This window comes from Suillus paluster (genome assembly GCF_016628075.1).
Source record: "Suillus paluster strain FC165 chromosome Unknown EDB91scaffold_92, whole genome shotgun sequence".
Classification (NCBI taxonomy): domain Eukaryota; kingdom Fungi; phylum Basidiomycota; class Agaricomycetes; order Boletales; family Suillaceae; genus Suillus; species Suillus paluster.
The window spans coordinates 122100-140016 of NW_024537652.1; the positions used below are offsets into that span (position 1 = coordinate 122100).

Below are 17917 nucleotides of genomic sequence, written 5' to 3' on the forward strand. Positions count from 1 at the left end.
TGATTAACGCCGAGGCTGTCAGAGAAGCGTCTAACGTTAAGAGGGAAGAACGTTGCGGCCTGCCACTTGGTATGCTTCACCTTCCCACCGTCTCCTGTAAGACTTAGTATGTGTGATCTCACCTGCGGTGGGCGGTTGATGGCACTCAGGCACCAGTGGCAGATGTCCGTAAAGTTCCTAGGTTTCTTTTCCTGCATTCGGGTGAGCACAATGACCATAACAAATGAGTAGCTACGTGCTTAGGGTCCAGAGCTCGGGACAGCCAAGATAAATGATCAGGCTGCCGCCGATACAGCAACTATGGTGCCAACCATGCTGTATTATGCTGCCAAGCTAACACCAACAGTATCTCATCACGAATTGTTCCATTAAGCCCGGAACAAAGATCAAGGATTAACGACTTCGAACTTGATTATAGTTATCTGTATCTCCTAAAATTGGAAACGCCATTGGTTCGTCGGTCATCACGAGCAAATCCGATACCTGACTATATTCAGCACACTACAGGTGACAACTAGAACAACAAGTTGAGCACACAAGAGCAGTGTCCTAGAACAGAAAAAAATTATACTGTACCACCTTCAAATTGATCACGCACACCTGTACTATTCAATCTAAGGTCCATCATCAATACCCACAAATCTCAAAGGCATCTTAAGCTCACTCACCTAAATCAGTACTCAACTGCATCTTCATCGTCTGCACGCATGCCTAATTCCTCCTTAGCGCCAACATCCACCTCCATTTCTTCCACCTTTGAGTCGCGTTCCTCCGTCTTTTCTTCTGTCTTAGAGTCACGCTCCTCCACCTTCGAGTCAGAAAGCTTGGGCTCCTCGGAGGTCATTTCCTCGTCTTTGTTGACCTGAGCTTTTTCATCGGCGTCGGCCTCCTCTTTCTTTTCCTTCTTCCTTCTCGCGTCCTCGTCGGCGACACGTAGTCGGAGCTGTTTGATTTCGTCGATACCGGCAGCACGCTCCTCGTGGAAAGTGGACCATTCGGATTCGGCTGCTTCCTTGACCTAGGCCATGTGGATTAGCACCGGATTTGTCGATATAGCGAGGCGAAGTAGATATGCATCTACTGCATTGTATTTTTTTCTACAAATGCTAAGCTCACCTTGAATTTGCGTTTTTCTACAAATGCTTCCTGGGCTGGTGTGAGTATCGCAGGCAAATAAAAGAGAGGTGGAGGGTGTGATCGTGTGGGGAGAGCTAGAGGATTCATGGATGACGTCTGGTCTTCCATGGAATCAATGGATTGGACGTCGTCAGATGTACATAGGAAGTGAGAATAGAGTGGTAAATGCGTTCTTCGTAGCTTGTTCTGCAAGACAAGGTCATTGGCTCTTGGAAGATGGAGGATATCAAAGTGACACTCACGATGGAATCTTTGAGCTGAAGTTCTTCTTCTTTGCGATTTGCGGCGTTCCTGTCTTTCTTGGCTTCTTCAGTGCGTCGAACCGAGTCGGTTTCCTTTCGAAGTTTGGCTTGCAACCGCTGGTCTATCATCTGGCGTTTTTTTGCCTGCGGGAAATTATATATCATTGAGTAAACACATGGGTGGGTGATGCTTACCGCTTCACTGGCATTCCTTTCTTTATCCTCAATCTTCGCCTTGTTCAGCGTGCCAAGAACAATACCAAACATGCTCTTGCCTCGCTTGCGCTCGCTGACACCAAGGTCAATGCGAGGCCGCTTTCTTGCAGGCTGAGAGTCTGGTTCTTGTTCTGTGTCCATCTTGTCCCGTTTGTCAGTATCAAGTTTCGCTTCAGTTGCTGGTTTACTGTATGTCATTCTTTAAAGCCAGAAAGGTGAAATATAAGATAACGGCTCACGATTTCATCGACATTGGTCTGACGGTAGCGTGGTGAACGAAGTACCTTCACTTGTTCAGTGACGGAAACTGGGTTGCTTATGTCAACTTTAATTCCGGAAAGGAAACGTGACACGTGGTTAACGACACTGTCCATCGCGGCCAACGACGACCAAAGATGCCGCCCAAAGCTGCGCCAGCCGCAAAGGCAGGCCACGCGTCTTCCAAGACTCCTTCAAAACAACGACGTTCACAAAAGCAGCAGCCTGCTCCGTTGACAGACAGACTGAAACGTCTGTTCACTTCCCTCTGCGCCCAAGTCGATGGTGGGCACTTCGCAAATGCGATTCGTACTTGCAACAAGAGTCAGTGATTAGTTAAAAGAATTATGGTCCGATATTGACAAATTCCCCAGTCATGCGTCTGGATCCAAGTGATCGCGATGCAATACGGACGAAGCTTTTCCTGCTTCTCCAAACTGAGCAGTATGACACTGCCCTTGGGCTTATCGCTGAAATAAATGAGCAATGTTCATTTGAGCGAGCATATGCATTATACCGTATTCAGCGGGAAGAAGATGCTGCTCAGGTGCTGAAGGAAATTAAGAACGACGGAAAAGAGGTAGATCAGAGGGGCGCGATGCACTTGGAGGCTCAGCTGGTAAGCATATAATTGTTTCATTTCAATATTGGTATCGAAATAATGTAACAGAGCTATCGCCAAGGATCGTACCAGTCATCCTTGGACATCTATAATGAACTTCTTGAAACAGCTGATCCTGTATGTTGTGCCGTTTGCAGTATAGCTAGCAACTCACTTATGCATCTGTGCTGTAGTCTTCGGACGAACATGCAGATGTTCTCACCAATCTATCAGCCTCCCAGTCACACCAAGATTTCATCACGACTACATTCATGCAATGTTTGTCTCAACTCCCCAGCTCTATCGCCTCGACGTTAGAATCGGCGCCACCTCCTGTTCTCTCCCAACCAGCTTCAATCCCCACTTTTGTGGAAGAGCCCACAAAAAAGCCCGAGGCTGGGGAGACAAAGAAGAAAGTGCGGACAAAACGTGTGCCGAAGGGAGTCACACCAGGCGTCTCGCCCCCGCCGGATCCTGAAAGATGGCTGAAAAAGTCGGAACGAACTACTTATACCCAAGGAAAAAAGCGGAGGGGTGCAGGAGGTGGTGCGACCCAGGGTGCAGCCGTTGGCGCTGAAAGCGGGCCTGTTCCTGCCGGCGCCTCGCACGGAGGGAAGGCTGGTGGGAAAGGCAAAGGAGGGAAGAAAAAGTAGTGGAGCGGTATGCCAAGCCCAAAGCTTATCATGAACTCCTAATGCTGTATTCCAGATTGCGACCGAGCTATAAATCCCGTTTTCACGATACATATGCGCTAGCAGGACGGAAGAGCAGGACTTGTTTGTTCTCGATCACTCATCTAGACCTCGTTGGTTTCTAGGCAGGTCAGATTGTTTACCTCACTTCTGAATATTCACACGGCTTCCCCTACACAACGAAGCTCCAACCCTCAAGTTGCAAGCATTTTCCGGATGCAATTTGGTGAAGGGAATATCCTAAGATGACAACAGACTTCCCTCAAGAGACCACGGGGTATGTGGGGAATGTCCTTGACAGCTTTTCACGCTCCTCGTATAACAACAAGATCCTAACATGCCAGCAGTCCCTAACTTTCTACTAGAAAACGCCCCCTCCTCCGACGCATTGCCTGTCAAGCACAGACAGGTTGCAGATCAGACTAACTTGCTACCATTGGTCTCGCATTATATACTTACCTGCCGATAATATGGCTGGCTGAACAGAAGAACATGGCAGGCAACTCATCATTGAAGTACACTGCTGGACGGCCGGAGGAGCGCTGCGAGTGTGCAGACCATATTGAAGCTAGCGAGACGGCTCTCGACTACATGACCGCAGAGGATGGCGACCCAGTATAGTGCAGCAGCGTGTACTAGGGTTCTTGTGGTGGGCGCGATTACTGCCAGATGATGGATTTTAATCCTGCTAGTCCTGACTCCTGAGACGACAGCTCTTGTGTATTCGTACTCGGAGTAGAGAAAAATGTACAAGCTCCGCAGGGGTCGAGCGAAGGTAGCTCTCGACTTTAAAAAGGTCGTTCAGTAAGGTGCCTGCGGACTCGGAATTTCTGTAGCAAATTGGTTCTCGAGGGACCGTATCGTGGAAACCTTGCATTCAAAGGTGTCGATTTACTAGGCAAGGGGACTGTTTATCAAACCCTGAGGGTGCAAGTCCCATATGACAAAGGGCACAATCAGACAGACCTGCAGAACTCAGTAAGGCGGTGGGAACAAACAAGAGGTATACTTAGCGCGATCTTTGTAACCGACGAGGGTTCGTACTTTTTAGTGGCCGTACAGAACCTTCTCAGGCTTCGCACTGCGAACACAACAAGGAAAAGAAGCATCAAAAGATGGCCTCTTCAAGCTCGAGGAATTCCGAGAAGGATCACGAATATGAAGCGGCCTACGCATTAAATGATTTAATGGTCGAGAAAGTGACTGATCGGCGAACAGGCGACTGAGTCGCTTAGCTGCTGGTATGAAAGGAACTTTTGGGAAGGAAGATTCTGTGGGTAGATGCAACTGGGTAGATGGACCTAGATGGATTCGGAGCAGAAAACTGTTGTAGGCGGGATCGGAACGTTGCTTCGAAGGGGGGAAATCACTCGCCTCTCCGCCATATTTGTACGGACCAGAGAGCTGGCTGGCATAGCACTATTTCTCGGAGATGAGCTCCCCACAAAAATAAGAAACGCAATTGTACAATGTAGTCGAGAAGGGAGCTATTGTCGCCATCATATGCCTTTCCGCACACTTTTTCCCCCCTTTTTTCATGTATTTCAGGATTTCAACAACGGGTGTCCCGAGGTCCGAGGAGATGAACCACAGATTCTGGTAGAACGATGAACCTTGCTTCAAAATTAAAGACAAATATACCAAATGGATCTTCAAAGCCAGGCGACATCACATGGTAACGGTAGAGGACGGATGTGCTGATGCTGTGTATTATTACTATAGTTTGTATGGTTGATTTGCAATGTGACTTCACAATTTCGTGTTTCTCCGGTCACCAGTTGTCATGATTGGATTTTACTGTAGGTTTAATGGTCGGTGGCTTTCTGCTCAATCCTCCGAGAAGGGTGGCGGAATTTAGAAGAACACGCGGATGTCGATAAAAGTTTTACACGAGGGTGGTCAAGCCTAAACTGCGTGAAAACCTGATACTGTCAATCCAATCGCTTTGAACAAGGAATAGTAGGATATGTGCCTTTTGGATCTCGAACTAGACGTATTAAAGGTAGTGTACTCATCTCATTAGGGAGTTTCGGGGGTTGTTCGTTAGTCTCTAATTATATGCCCAAGTGAGAAAATGCTTGAAGTCCCCGAGTCGGGAATCAAGATGAAGTCGTGACTGCAGGCGCAGAAGTGACAACTGCACTGGCACTAGCACTTGCGGTGGGAGGACAGAGGGCAGTCGGCATTGCGGCACTGACGGCATCCCATGCATTAGGGTATGTACACCCAGCGACTTCTGTGGCAGCGAGACCAGTATCAGACGAATCAAACCATCCGTTACCGATGGCGACCGAACTCGGAGGATTTGGTGTAAAGGTAGGCGGCGGTAGCGTCGGGATGGCGCTTGTTGACGTGTAAGTAGGAAGTAAGGATTGTGTAGCTCCTGCGGTAAGCCCACTAATGGACTTGGGCGGATATTGACCGTACGAAGATGTCAAGACAGGATTAATTGTCCCCGCACCAGGCCCGCCAGTCTGATAAGGTTGATAAACACCGTCAAACTGTTGAGCAGCGACTCCGAGTGCAGCGCAGGTCCCGGTAGCCATGCGAGGGTCAGTGGGCACCCATCCTTGTTGCAATCCTAGCTGGTAAGACCATAGTGGAGACGCAATCGTATTGTTTGATGTTGGCCCAATCTAGTGAAAAAAATGTCGAAACAGACTCAGCTTCTTGTGCTCAATCAAAAGTTACAAGGTGTGATGCATACCTTCCAGGTCCAGAAAAACCAGTCCTGAAGCGCGTCCATACTCGCCAATGCGAATTGCTGAAGCCCGGCCTTCATTGTATCATTCCACTGCGACGAGTCTAAAAAGAGCGAGCACGACGGCGCCACGTCCTGTGCATTGCCCACCCCATTGAGGTACAGTCCGCAATCGTTGAAGCCGTTGCTAAATTCGCCAGCGAAGGTGACGCCAAACGCCGTTTGACTGTCATTCATATGTTAGCTGTTGGTGAGACACAAGCTTGAAGATTACCTAGTATTCATCGAAGTCGCCCATCTCGAGCAGGCTAGAGTTGGCCAGATACCCCCAGCATCCAACCCAGTTCCTGTCGCTATGGGCTCTGTGTTGGGACTACCATCGAAAGCCAAATAAGGGTGAGTGTCCAGGATGATACGATCTGATCCCTCCAAGAACCCTGCCCATGATGAAAGACCTTGGAAGCCATCATGGATTGCAATATACGGCCCATTTCCTTCCCCGTACCCTGTGATATCGCGAATCATATCGTGGGCCTGCAGGTAACTAATAAAGCTTTTGTAAGCACTGCACCAGAGGACAACACAGCAAGAACTTACAAAGACGTCATCTGATCCATACCAATGACAGCAACCCTAGCTTCATTCATGATGCTAAAGACCGGCACAACATCCCTCCACTCAGGCTGCGAAATGAATTCGGCGATGATCCTGATGTAACCGAGAGCGCGCTGCGCGTTCGCAACACCCATGACTCCATTGAGAAAATTGATCTTCCCAAACTTTCCGGAGTGATTGAAACCTAGCCGTCATGTTAGATCGTCCTACCGCAATTTTTCAGGAAACAGCGTACCGTTCTGAGAGCCAGGAATTGTGTGAAGATCAAGGTTGACCCGAAGGCCATACTTCCGTGCCCATTGAAGAACTCGTAAGATATATCTGGAAAGAATCACAGTAGCACCTGTTAGGGCGTGAACCCGAATGCTCATCCCATCACTTACGGCCAGCAAACCTGCTCGAGGAAAGGCTCAAAATCCCACTTCTCGATAGCCCAAAAAGGGATGGGCAAACGTATCCAATTCAACCCAGCGCCAGCAATTTCCGCTATGTCCTGCTCGGTCTGCGACAATCAATTTTATTAACTCGTTAATGCCACGTAAGTAGACAATTATAAGCTCACGATGAACGTCTTGTAATGCTCCTCAATCTGATTCAGTCCTCCGTTGACAGTGTCCGCGGCCATGAGTGTACTTAGTGACCATTCATCGATAGCTTCTGGATAACTCTCGAATAGAGCTGGTGAAATGAACGGCTCGAGAACAAAGAGGCCACCGATATTTACGCTACGGACTCATAAATGTCAGATGTACATAGAAGGTGACTGGTATCCTTACCCATTAACCTTGTTTTGGCCCCACACCCAACTTTGGTTCAGCGGTGGTGTCCATGAGTTAGGACGCGCGTCATTATTGAATGGATCATTAGGATCATCTACCCCTGTGAGCATTGTATCAGCAACTAGCACCGGACAACGAAGAATGCGAGATACGGAACACAGGTAATCTTTTAGGGTCCTGCGATACAAGGAATGTACTCACAATATCCACCAAAAGGGTTATTATATGTGAAAGTCGATCCGTCCGAGGTAGTGACCGTAGAACCATTTTCCCCGCGAGTTGGACTGGCGTGAGAGCCGACGGACGAAGGCTCCGAAGAACTTGTTCCGTTGGTCATGTCCGACTCATGATTGTGATGTTTGATCACAAAAAAGTAGACTGGTACCACCACCGCAACCGCTACCAGAACAACAGAGAGAGACAATAGAATGGGGCGTACGTATTTAGCACCCTTCTTTGAATGAGAAGGTTTTATTTCTTCCCCAGAGGGACCTGGGTTTCCCTTCTCTTGAGCTGGTGATAATGGAGAAGAACTGCTTGAGGTGTAAATGAAGGAGTGGCGGGGAGTAGTTGCTGCCTCGGGGGTTGAAATCCAAAGAGGCTGGCTGGTTTTCAACGAAGGAGTGTCAGGAGCAGCCAAAGAGACCTCTGCGAAGCTGTCAGGTCTCGATGACATCTCGGTTGTGTAGTAAAGACTGTGATGGGGACAAGCAAGAGCGTGACCTTGAAACTCAGAAGGCTAGCGGCCTAAAGGCATTTTGTTGTTCGGTCCCATGCCGGCAAACGGTGGTTACGTCGAACATAATAACAACGCGCATACTTACTCAATTGAATTCACTCCTTCGGGGAACAGTTTCGTACTCTATAATTTAAATGTCTTCTGTTGCGATTCGGCCCTTGAAGTACACTCGCTGTACTGGAATACCAAGTCGAGAAGTAGCATGAGTAATGGGGTAAATGGTAGGTCTGCTTTGGAATTGTAGAACTTGGAGCAGCGACCAGACATCATCCGACGTGACTCGGGAGGGTGCCACCGCTGATACCAGCGAGAGAAGGAACGTTTGCAAGCAGACGATGCAAGACACCGAACTCTATGTAGCACACATCGAAAGTTCCTGAGGCTGTCCTGACTCCTGAAGCTAGAGTGCTGACTAATCGAAATCCCTAGTATCAAACCAGTTATGACCCTAGTAGTTCTCGTGCATAGTGTTGCTGCCTTGACAGCAAACTCGAGTTCGAGCTAGTCCTTTGCAATAGATCTGAATAGTGTTGAAGTTTATGGTCCTTGAAGAATCGCAAATTTTGTCTGCTACGACCCGGACTGTCTTCCTTCTATACATAGTAGGTCTGGCTAGGATTGATCGGACTTGAACTCGGGCGGGGGAACAAGAAGGGTTAGTTATTTACAACGCTTTCAGGTAGTCTCCTTCGTTTAGTACACCTTCGGGAGGTGTAGGAGAAATATTTAAACATATGTCCGGTGTAGACGTGGTTGCACGATTAACAATAAAATATGTATGTCCTAAAGTATGTGATAGTATCAACCTAAGATGTGTGATCACTTCCCACCGTTCACGACGTCCTGCAAGATGGGCCGGCCCTTGAGAATCCCCTCTTCGACCCTCGGAGTTCTCGGTTTCTTTGAGGGCGGTTCGCTGAGACTAACTGCTGATCTATGCTCCTGACTTCGCTTCGCAGGACTGCGAATACCACACCTTGCGCTTTGGAACGCCGGGTGCTTGTCTTCTGCGCCGACAGGCAGCGTCAATATCCAGCCCCGCTCATCCATGAGCTCCAAGAAGACCGACAAAAGTTCAGTTGAATTCAAGGTCTTCCGGGAGCCAATGATGATCAATTTCGACCGCGCACGTGTGAACGACACATTGACCCGCCGCCAGTCCTTGAGCAAGTCTCCAATCTGCCGAGGAGCGTGAGCTGGCGCAGCAACTGAACTGATAGCACTTACCTTCCCGTGGTCGTTGGATCTGACCATGGAGATGATGATACAGTCCTTATCACGTCCTTGACTTCTGTCCGCTGTGAGAATCTCTAAATCCTTCCTATCTTGAAGAAGATGTGATAGAAGCTTTATCTGCTGGCGATAAAGAGACATGATCCCGATCTGGTCCTCCTGAATTCCTGATCTTAAGAACGCTTCGGTAATCTGGTACACAAGCTGGGCCTCAACATCATTCTGGACGAGATCCCCGACTCTTGAATCGTGGGCAGGTAACTGATCTGTATCAAGGAATACGACTTTGCAGCTGGTGGAAAAGGTGGTAAGTCAGCTTGCCGCAACACATGTAGCGAACTGACCTTTCTGATAAGAGATACCGCAACCAGCAAGATTCCTCGCACAGGCACATTCCCGGCTCCAGTTTGCCGACCATACACTCGTTGGGAAGAACCAGAGTGCGCTTGGCTACTTCCTCTGATCCACATCGCAGACGGTCTCCGTATATGAGCTTGTTCGACAACTGCATAATGTCCTCGTTCATGCGATATTGATATGTGAGATCAACCACTGCGTGTGGATGCGCTTCAGAGAGGCGTCGGAAGAGAGATGTTTCCAGGCCGCCTTTTCGCGCAGCAGGATTACGGACCTGGAAATCCATAAAAGGGAGACCATGATACGCGACAAAGAGACTCACTAGGGGGGGAAGCTGGAAATGATCTCCGACCAAAACGAATTTCTCGGTAAATCGAAGGGGACCTAGACATGTGGGCAGGGTAATCTGAGAAGCTTCATCGACGATGCAAAAGTCGAATATTCTGCGTGAAAAGAGGGCACTGGTGGGAAATGGAAAATGAGCATAAGGAAACACATCGAGAGACAGACGTACTGATCAATTGTCAAGCATGTAGTAGCTACAACAGGTGGAGTGATGACTTGGTTCTCCAATTCCTCGACCGTCGTAGGCAACCTACGCCCAGATAGCGTAAATTTGCGAACACTGGGATGCACCTAGACATAAAAATACGGAATAATGAGCCAACATACGAAGACTCGTGGTTTCGGAGAGACATACCTTATCGACATTACCAAGTCTTAAAATGCCGAAGTCTGCATCCTGCAGCTTGAGCAATATTGTGTCTACAGCCGAGTGCGTGTACGACGTCAAAAGGACCGTCTTACCCATGGCCACAATAGTCCGGATGAGCGCAGCAATTACGGTCGTCTTGCCTGTGCCAGGCATGCCGAGGATGAGCGCGTAATCGCGTGCACTCAAGGCCCGCTTCATCGCAGCAAGTTGACTAGGGTTCATACCCGAGCTAGCGATGACATACTCCGGGACGCGTTGCAGGTTGTCAGTGATCGTCTCTTCGTTATCAAATAACGGGCGTCGCAGGTCCACGACGAGCTCTAGACGTCTCGCATCTCCCTCGGTATAGAATAGTTGGGCTAAATTATCTCTGATCCGCGCCATACCGCCCGATAGCTCATCCTTGTCAACTCGGAAGACTGCAGGTGTCTTCGCTCCTCGAAGTGTCTCGAGTCTGGCTTCTATCTTGTCCACACTCAACTCGTGGTCCACACCAACGACGACTGTCTCTGGTGTTAGCTCTACAATGAACCCGCGTGCGAGAGCAAGAAGATCAGGCTCAACGGAGACCGTGATAGCATCTCCACGACTCATGTGCCCATTCAAGAATGAGACGTCCTGAGCAACAGAAGCACGAACAAAACAATAGGTGTGCTGGTGTATCTTGCCACTGTTTGGAACTTTTTCCGACCGGAAGGATGCGTCTATGACCATCGAGCTGAAACATCTCCCTTTCTCCTCGCGTTCTTGAGCGGTCATGCACCATAGCTCCTTTTTGAACCGAATGGCGTCCTGCTCCTCAAGCGAAATGAGCTCTTCCCATTGTTTAAAAAACGTGAGATGAGAAGGCTTCAGATGCGAGGTTTTGAGGTCGTACAAGTCTGCGATCGGTGAAGATATATCAACGACGTTCTCAACAGCCTGTAGTCATGACGTCAGCACAATCCATAGTGTATGGTGATGATCAAACCTTGCGAAATAGCATACAGGTATCCACTGCATAGCACTTGTTGCATAGTCTTTCGTCGTCAATCGTAGGAGGTAAAAAAGGCTCTTCGATCTCCTTTTCCTTGCCATGCGTATTCCTTCGCATCGTATATGCTGCCATTTCGTTCCTTGCGCCTATCAGTGCTCGGAGCTCGTTCCGGCTTTGCGGGACACGGACGACCTCCTCGCTCTGGGTGTAGTACAGGAGCCCGCTCGGAACCTCGACACCGTACCGTTCTGCTATCAAGAGGGTGTAAAGCATCGTCTGGGCACGATGTTCCATCCCTGCTACTGTTCTACCAGTCTTGATCTCAAATGGCATTATGTGTGTGGTCAGCAAAGGTTCCTTCTTAACATATTTGTCGAGCGTGCTCTCAGCAATGACTGCCTGGACGGTGGCATCGAGCTTGCCTTTTAGTCCATAAGTCGGAGACCAAATGTCCTCTTCCACATCATGGAGCTGGGATATGGCAAGAAGAGAATGTTGATTCGCAGCCGCGCGGGTGTTGGTGAGAACTGCATCAGCCTACAATAACATTGTTAACGGTTGAATCTGCGTAGTTGCCAGCAACGATCACCTTCGGATTCTCCGCAATATAGCGTTCAGAGAATACTCGAAGACCCTTTGAACGGGCCTTCACTTCACGTTTCGCTTCGTCGACACCGACGTTGATCTTGACAAGCTCCGCAATATTCTTCTTGATGATCTCCTCAGTATGCTCTTCAACGAAACGTTCGTCCCATCTCTGTTCAGCCATGCATATTTGCACAACTTCGTGAAGCATGTTACCCCATATGAGCGATGGGGTGACATCCAAGGTCGAACGGACGAGCGCGGAGAGAAGCGGTTTGCGCCTGCACTGTGGTGCGTTGGATAGCGCAGTAGCTGTGATCAAGAGGTCTGGATGATTAATCAGAAAATTGGTTTTAGACGTTATCTTAATCATCCCGAAGGAATCAAAATCGCCCAGGACGTTGATGATGTTCCCTGAGATACGTCAGCGTAAACACGAAGCATGTAAAAACTATTTACCTTTGCGAATATCTGTGTCTGCCCAGTCGTCACAGAGAATCACTGTTCGGCGATCTCCAGTTGGCTGGAGACGCACAGAAAGTACCTGTAGTACTATATTATGACAAAGTGCAATCCACACAGTTTTGGGTCTCCAAACCTTTTGAAACACTGCTGAATTGTCCTCTTGAATGTCTTCTACCACACATCGTGTGCACGTCTCTTTGGCGTGTCGCTTCGCAGGCATTACTGCCGTCTGCAGAGCTTTAACAGGGGTATCATGGTTAGCAGGATGGTGGACTCACCTTGGACTTCACTCGAGGCTTTTTTGGCGTAAGAAATTCATCTTCCATGTCTCCCCAGTCCCAATTTTCAGCGCCTTCAAGAAGTGCTTTCACATCCAGAGCAGTCTCATTGATGGGAGGAGCAGTGGCAGACAAAGACACGGATCTCCTTACTGGAGGAGAGCCCTTTACAGAAGGCGGTCTACGACTGGGCGTTTTCTTTCCACGAGTCAGAGCAAGAAGTGGCTTCGAGTGCAAACTCACCTTAATTGGCGTCTTTCCGGAGTTGAATTTCTGTGGTGTAAGAAAGTCTACTTCCATGTCATTCCAGTCCCAGTTTTCTGCGCCATCTAGAAGCATAGAGATGTCGAGGTCATTACTGCGAGTGCCAGGACGACTGCCCGCATTTTTCGAGGGCGTTCGTGGAGCAATGGAAGAGCAAGAAACTGGTCGTTTAAGCTTTGGTGGATGTTCTGGTTGGCGTGCTGAATCGAGCCCTGAAAGTAGGTTCTCCATGAAGGCATTCTCGTCGGGAGTGTTCGGTATCGCTTGAGGCATGACGGACTAGAAAGATGAAAGGTGCACTGAATGCTTCGACAATTGATGGCACGCGCCGTAACGCCAGCCTTCGCGACGCGTTTGTTGACATTTATGTGGTCACGAGTTTTAACTCCGCGAACATTGCCAGCAGCGTTCTCAAACAACTTTGCAGGCGTTCGCGAAGGAGGGGATGTGAGCAAGAGTACCACATTCCATTTCTCGGACAACACAAGTGACTATTACACGTGTTCAGCGCGATCCCAGTGAGTCACGAATTCGATGTACTGCGAACGATCTATGGCAAAATTTGAGCTTGCAGAAGCCCCATCCAGACGTCTTCCTGGCAATGATGCCGTGCGTTCGATATACGTAGGCTATCATCGCAAGTCATCGCGATGCCCTCACCGTTTGTTTCCCCGCATATTACGTCCACTATCACAGGTGCAAGGTACACAGCCACTGATTTGGTGACTCCATGGATGTGGTTAAAAGATATAGCAACGGCAACGGCAACAAACCATATCCTAGGCCTAGACCAACAGTAACGATGCACGGTTAGGCTACTGCTCTATAACCGCGTCCACTGTAAGAGCGCCATGATAACGCCCTGATCTTGGCACGAATGCACGAGCAATCATTTCATTTTCCGAGGCTAGGTGCCCCTGATCACAATTAGCATTTAACGTCAAGAGATTGGACTTGACTTTTTCATGTAAGCCGTGCATCCAATCGCAGACTTATCGCAGCTTTGTCCGAGTCAGTTGAAAGAAACAATGGTCCCAAAATGGACGTCTTTACGACTTTTAATCATCCGACTTCCCCTTTTGATCACCATCATGAGACTCTTACCTCCGTTACCTCGTGTTTCCCATGTGTACAGCCCAAGACGAGGCGTACGTCGTTTACATACTACCCGGCATCAGGCGCAGCATAGCCTCCGCACATCTTTTTCAATCGATCCCTCGCAAGTCCTTTAGCAAAGGCTAACCACAAGAATAGCAGAACATTCGCGGCGCATCAACCAAAACCATAACCTTATCATGTTCAGCAGCCTTTCTAGCACCCTCGCAGCAGCCGCAAGCGCTAGCGGAGCCAAAGGAGACGCCAAGAAGTCCGTGTCTCCAACACTTCGTGCAGACATCTATAGCGCCATTGATCAGGCAAAGCCCTGGCTCATTGGGGGTACTGTGGGCAGACAAGCCGGCGATGGCGTCGCCTACCAGCCCATCATCGCCAGAATTCACGAGCACTTCCCTGATACGAAAGTGGGGTTGGATGCAGTACGAAACATAGAGCATGAAGTGGCGGCTATCGTTGCTGGCATCACAAATATGATCCTTGAGATGAGCAAGTGGGACGGAATGGCGGGAGCCATGGCCATGCGTACCTGGGTCGACGCACTTGGTGACGCGCACAACAAGATAAGCACTGCGTCTACTGGAGCAAAAGGCGCTTCCCGGAAGGATCAAGTTGGACGAGGAATTACCAGGGGCATTAATCAGTTGACCGACGTCACCCTGATGACAAGAGAGTTTGCGGCGAGGATACAAATCATCTCGCTGTTAAAGAGCGGTGAGTTGAATTTCTAGTATTTCTTTCGAGCTGGTTCGTTTACGCCCACTTCGACAAATCCAGTAAACACGAAGATCCATGGCGCAGGGAGTGATGAGGCGAGACAGGGAGAAGCACTGTGGAGCTCAAAGTTCATATGATGCTTTGAGAGGGAAACGTATTTGCACCTCTAAACAATGGGAAAATTGCCCAGTCAGCACGCTTCGTTGTAGATTTTTTTTTTTACGCCAGACATATTTGACCTTGCAAATTCATGCTCCATAAACCATTAATGTTTCCGTGCAGTGGTTAAATGGGGTTAAGTACAAGGTGCCAAGTGCCCGACGGAATGCCTTCTTCAGCATCTTAACGATGGAATCAACTACGGAATCGCGACATCGATCAGAAGAGGAACGAGAATAGCTATTAAGGGCTCCCAGCTGTCGGCGCAGTTATACATATCTGTCTGTAATACTCATAATGACGGACCTACTCCACACCAGATGACCATCGTGACAATCAACGCGGAATGAGTTGCCCGCAGAAGCCACAAAATGCAACGTCACGTCCGGTCTAATCGCCGTCAGACGGACGAATGATCTGGAAGTAGCTGGCCCCACTGGGGACTACAATATAGCAAGCATACAGTACATGCCAATATTACGATTATATGCGCACTACATTTTTACATGATCTGGTAGAAATGTAAGCCAAGACCTCGTCATCGAGTCGATTACTCACATAATTACGGATGTCCTTCGGGAAGCTTGACGACGACGATTGTGTTGGTGTCGTCTCAGGCGATTCATGAATGTTGGTCATGAAGTCATCGAAGGAGAAGCCATTCAGGTTGACGTCCAACATAAATGGCTCATCCAGCCGGTTTGGCGTGTTGTATTCGTGCGCGTGAGGCCAGCCTTGGCCCGAGGGGTTCGGAGACATAGGATAGTTTTGGAATGGGTGCGGACGGATGGGGTTGGTTGAATCGGGATAAGCATAGGCATTGTTTGCGAGAACTGGTGAATTGGCTTGATATGCAAAGTGTGATGACATGGAAGAGGGGGGCGTGCGTGCAGAGACTGGGTATCTGAAGTGGTATATAGCAGAGAAGATAAGAACAGGGCGTGGGCGACCCGAAGACCTTGTAGGAGTTGTTGGGTCTGGAGCACGGTACACATCTTGAATGATGGTGTATATGGTAGGGTCTTGAGCGAAAAATCAAACGCCTGTTGCACGTCAAAGTCAAAAGGTACGAACCTGGAGATTTGCACAAGGTCTCCCAATACTTGGGAGCTAGAGCTGTGCTGTATAGCAATGGACCGTCACCGGAAGAACCGGTGAAATATGGTCCAACGCATTCGAGTTTCGTGTCCTCGCTGTGTATGGGTGCGCCATCTAATAACACTATATAGGATGATTTGCCAACCACGGCAGAGGGCGAGACGAAGGTTACGGTGGGATCAATGTCCCTCATGCGACGCGGTGTGTTCGATGAGGGGTGGGTTGTAGCGGAAGAGGATGGTGCACGTGAACGTGATGAAGAAGAGCTCGAGAGTGAGCTAGACTCTGGTAAAATGTCAATGTATACTGGAGCACGCGTATCGGGAAGGTTATTTTGTTTAGATGATGGCATGGCTTGGCTGTAATGACGTGCAGAGGACATGGGCGAGTCAGCGGATGAGGAGGTTGATGAGCTGTCGCTTGTTGAAGAGTCCGAGGATAAATAGGAAAGCGGAGGCTTGGATTCACCCTCAAACCCATGTTTATGAGGAGAAAACCTCCGTGACGAGCCGACTTCACTCCGCGTAAGATAACATCGGGTGAGGGAATCGATCACTACCAAAAATAAACCAAAATAGAAGAATATTAATGATGCCGTCTCAATGAACGCATAAACGGCCACGGGATGCGGTTACTCACATTCCCGTCCCTCGGATGTGTCCCTAAATTGTTGTAGACGACTGCCTATTTGCTTTGATGACCTGTGCTTTCCCGTCTTGCGGTAAATGTACTCCGATATGAAGCGATTGCGCATAGGGAATCGACCCAAAATTTGGGTTTCCCGCGAGGCAACGGGTTCATATTCTTGAAGGCCTAGATGAGTGAGCTAAGGCTGTGATCAAGCTGTGATCAGCAAATGTGATTCGCACCTTTAAGCATCGTGGCCTCGAGATAAGGTGGCCATACAGGCTCAGTATTACCCTTCAGAGTTTTCCAGCTTTTTCTGACCTTTGTGATCGTTTGAAAAATGTCTTCTGTACTGTGACTCGGCGATATTAGCCACGAAGGATCGGAACTACATGAACTCGTCATGCTGCTAGTGGATGGCGATGAGGAGCGTTCTGAACGCGCCTCATGAGAGTGAAGCGTGACGTCGCGCGAGCAATGCATGATGTGTGCAGGAGAATGTAACATGAGAGTGATGTGATTTGTGCGTCAAAGATTGTGAAGCACATTAATCGGAGGAGGCTAATATAAAGAGTGTGGGGGTGGGGGGTACTAGTAACGGATCGGCAAACATGGCAGCGAGTTTCCCGGATGATTCGATACTATTTTCAATTAACAGCTTTTGTATGACCTGAGGGGATGATTTGTTACGAACATAAATCTGGAACCCCTTTGATCAAACTACAAGAGCACGCGCAAGGCTTCGCGGTGACATGCTCTTGAGAAGTGCCGGCTTGCAATTGCCTGTATTGGTTCGCGGCGGTGCCGCACAAATAACTACCCCCATTAATATCCAACCAACAACGGTTGCATTTCCTCGAACTATACTGTACGCGCGTCATTCATGCGTAAAAAGACTCAGATCAAGACTCACCACCATGCGTAAAATATACTCCACAATTACATTTCGACGGTAAGCCCACTCGCGAGAAGCCGTTGATATTGTCAGGGAACACTAGTAGGGCTCAGTGTCCCAGCAACACGGCGCGTTGTCACTCACACTGATTTGGTGGAAGCGCTAAGACTCGTCAGTTGATCAGAGATCTCCTTCACCCTCCGGCGATGCAAACACCCCGAACACGGAGAATGCCTTTCATTTCTCCCAACTTGGGTTTGACTTTGCATGGATCCAATTTTAATCGGATTGTCACAAGCTGTGAATAACATTTCTCGTAATCCCTAGCTTATTAGGTATAGGCAAAGATTATCTGTCACGCCCCGGTTTGCCAGGATACTAGTACGTATGTCATTAAACCAGGGTTTTGTCCATTTGTCTTCCAACAAAACGGGCGGCAAAAAATATTTCAAACG

The 17917-nt window shown here is 48.8% G+C and overlaps 6 protein-coding genes across 6 annotated transcripts; 2 read left to right on the plus strand and 4 right to left on the minus strand.

Annotated features, from left to right (window-relative positions):
* Positions 1-276: 276 nt before the first annotated feature.
* Positions 277-1898, minus strand: EDB91DRAFT_1163439 (uncharacterized protein). The gene is made up of 7 exons (XM_041319901.1): positions 1835-1898; positions 1575-1782; positions 1380-1523; positions 1117-1323; positions 669-1018; positions 580-614; positions 277-514 (listed from the first exon to the last, which is right to left on the minus strand). Exons 1-5 carry the CDS (start codon positions 1846-1848, stop codon positions 674-676), a joined length of 918 nt encoding a protein of 305 aa, XP_041171913.1. The 5' UTR covers positions 1849-1898; the 3' UTR covers positions 277-514; positions 580-614; positions 669-673.
* Positions 1899-1990: 92 nt separating this feature from the next.
* On the plus strand, positions 1991-3107 carry EDB91DRAFT_1061031 (uncharacterized protein; the record flags this gene model as incomplete). Its single annotated transcript, XM_041314399.1, has 4 exons — positions 1991-2177; positions 2228-2472; positions 2524-2592; positions 2649-3107. 4 exons carry the CDS (start codon positions 1991-1993, stop codon positions 3105-3107), a joined length of 960 nt encoding a protein of 319 aa, XP_041171914.1.
* Positions 3108-4980: 1873 nt separating this feature from the next.
* EDB91DRAFT_888998 (glycoside hydrolase family 5 protein) lies at positions 4981-8354 on the minus strand. Its single transcript, XM_041328732.1, has 9 exons — positions 7443-8354; positions 7239-7341; positions 7025-7187; positions 6846-6964; positions 6698-6783; positions 6445-6646; positions 6122-6391; positions 5854-6073; positions 4981-5782 (listed from the first exon to the last, which is right to left on the minus strand). Exons 1-9 carry the CDS (start codon positions 7915-7917, stop codon positions 5246-5248), a joined length of 2175 nt encoding a protein of 724 aa, XP_041171915.1. The 5' UTR covers positions 7918-8354; the 3' UTR covers positions 4981-5245.
* A 445-nt stretch (positions 8355-8799) lies between these two features.
* EDB91DRAFT_1239510 (Dna2-domain-containing protein) lies at positions 8800-12219 on the minus strand (the record flags this gene model as incomplete). Its single annotated transcript, XM_041321863.1, has 7 exons — positions 8800-9159; positions 9208-9505; positions 9558-9844; positions 10081-10206; positions 10271-11206; positions 11256-11798; positions 11851-12219. 7 exons carry the CDS (start codon positions 12217-12219, stop codon positions 8800-8802), a joined length of 2919 nt encoding a protein of 972 aa, XP_041171916.1.
* Positions 12220-13686: 1467 nt separating this feature from the next.
* Positions 13687-14941, plus strand: EDB91DRAFT_1163460 (uncharacterized protein). The gene is made up of 2 exons (XM_041319902.1): positions 13687-14680; positions 14744-14941. Exons 1-2 carry the CDS (start codon positions 14149-14151, stop codon positions 14818-14820), a joined length of 609 nt encoding a protein of 202 aa, XP_041171917.1. The 5' UTR covers positions 13687-14148; the 3' UTR covers positions 14821-14941.
* Positions 14942-15257: 316 nt separating this feature from the next.
* On the minus strand, positions 15258-17159 carry EDB91DRAFT_889101 (uncharacterized protein). The gene is made up of 5 exons (XM_041328733.1): positions 16810-17159; positions 16580-16766; positions 15917-16495; positions 15401-15864; positions 15258-15353 (listed from the first exon to the last, which is right to left on the minus strand). The coding sequence occupies exons 2-5, from the start codon at positions 16692-16694 to the stop codon at positions 15345-15347; spliced, it is 1167 nt and encodes a 388-aa protein (XP_041171918.1). The 5' UTR covers positions 16695-16766; positions 16810-17159; the 3' UTR covers positions 15258-15344.
* Between the last annotated feature and the right edge of the window lie 758 nt (positions 17160-17917).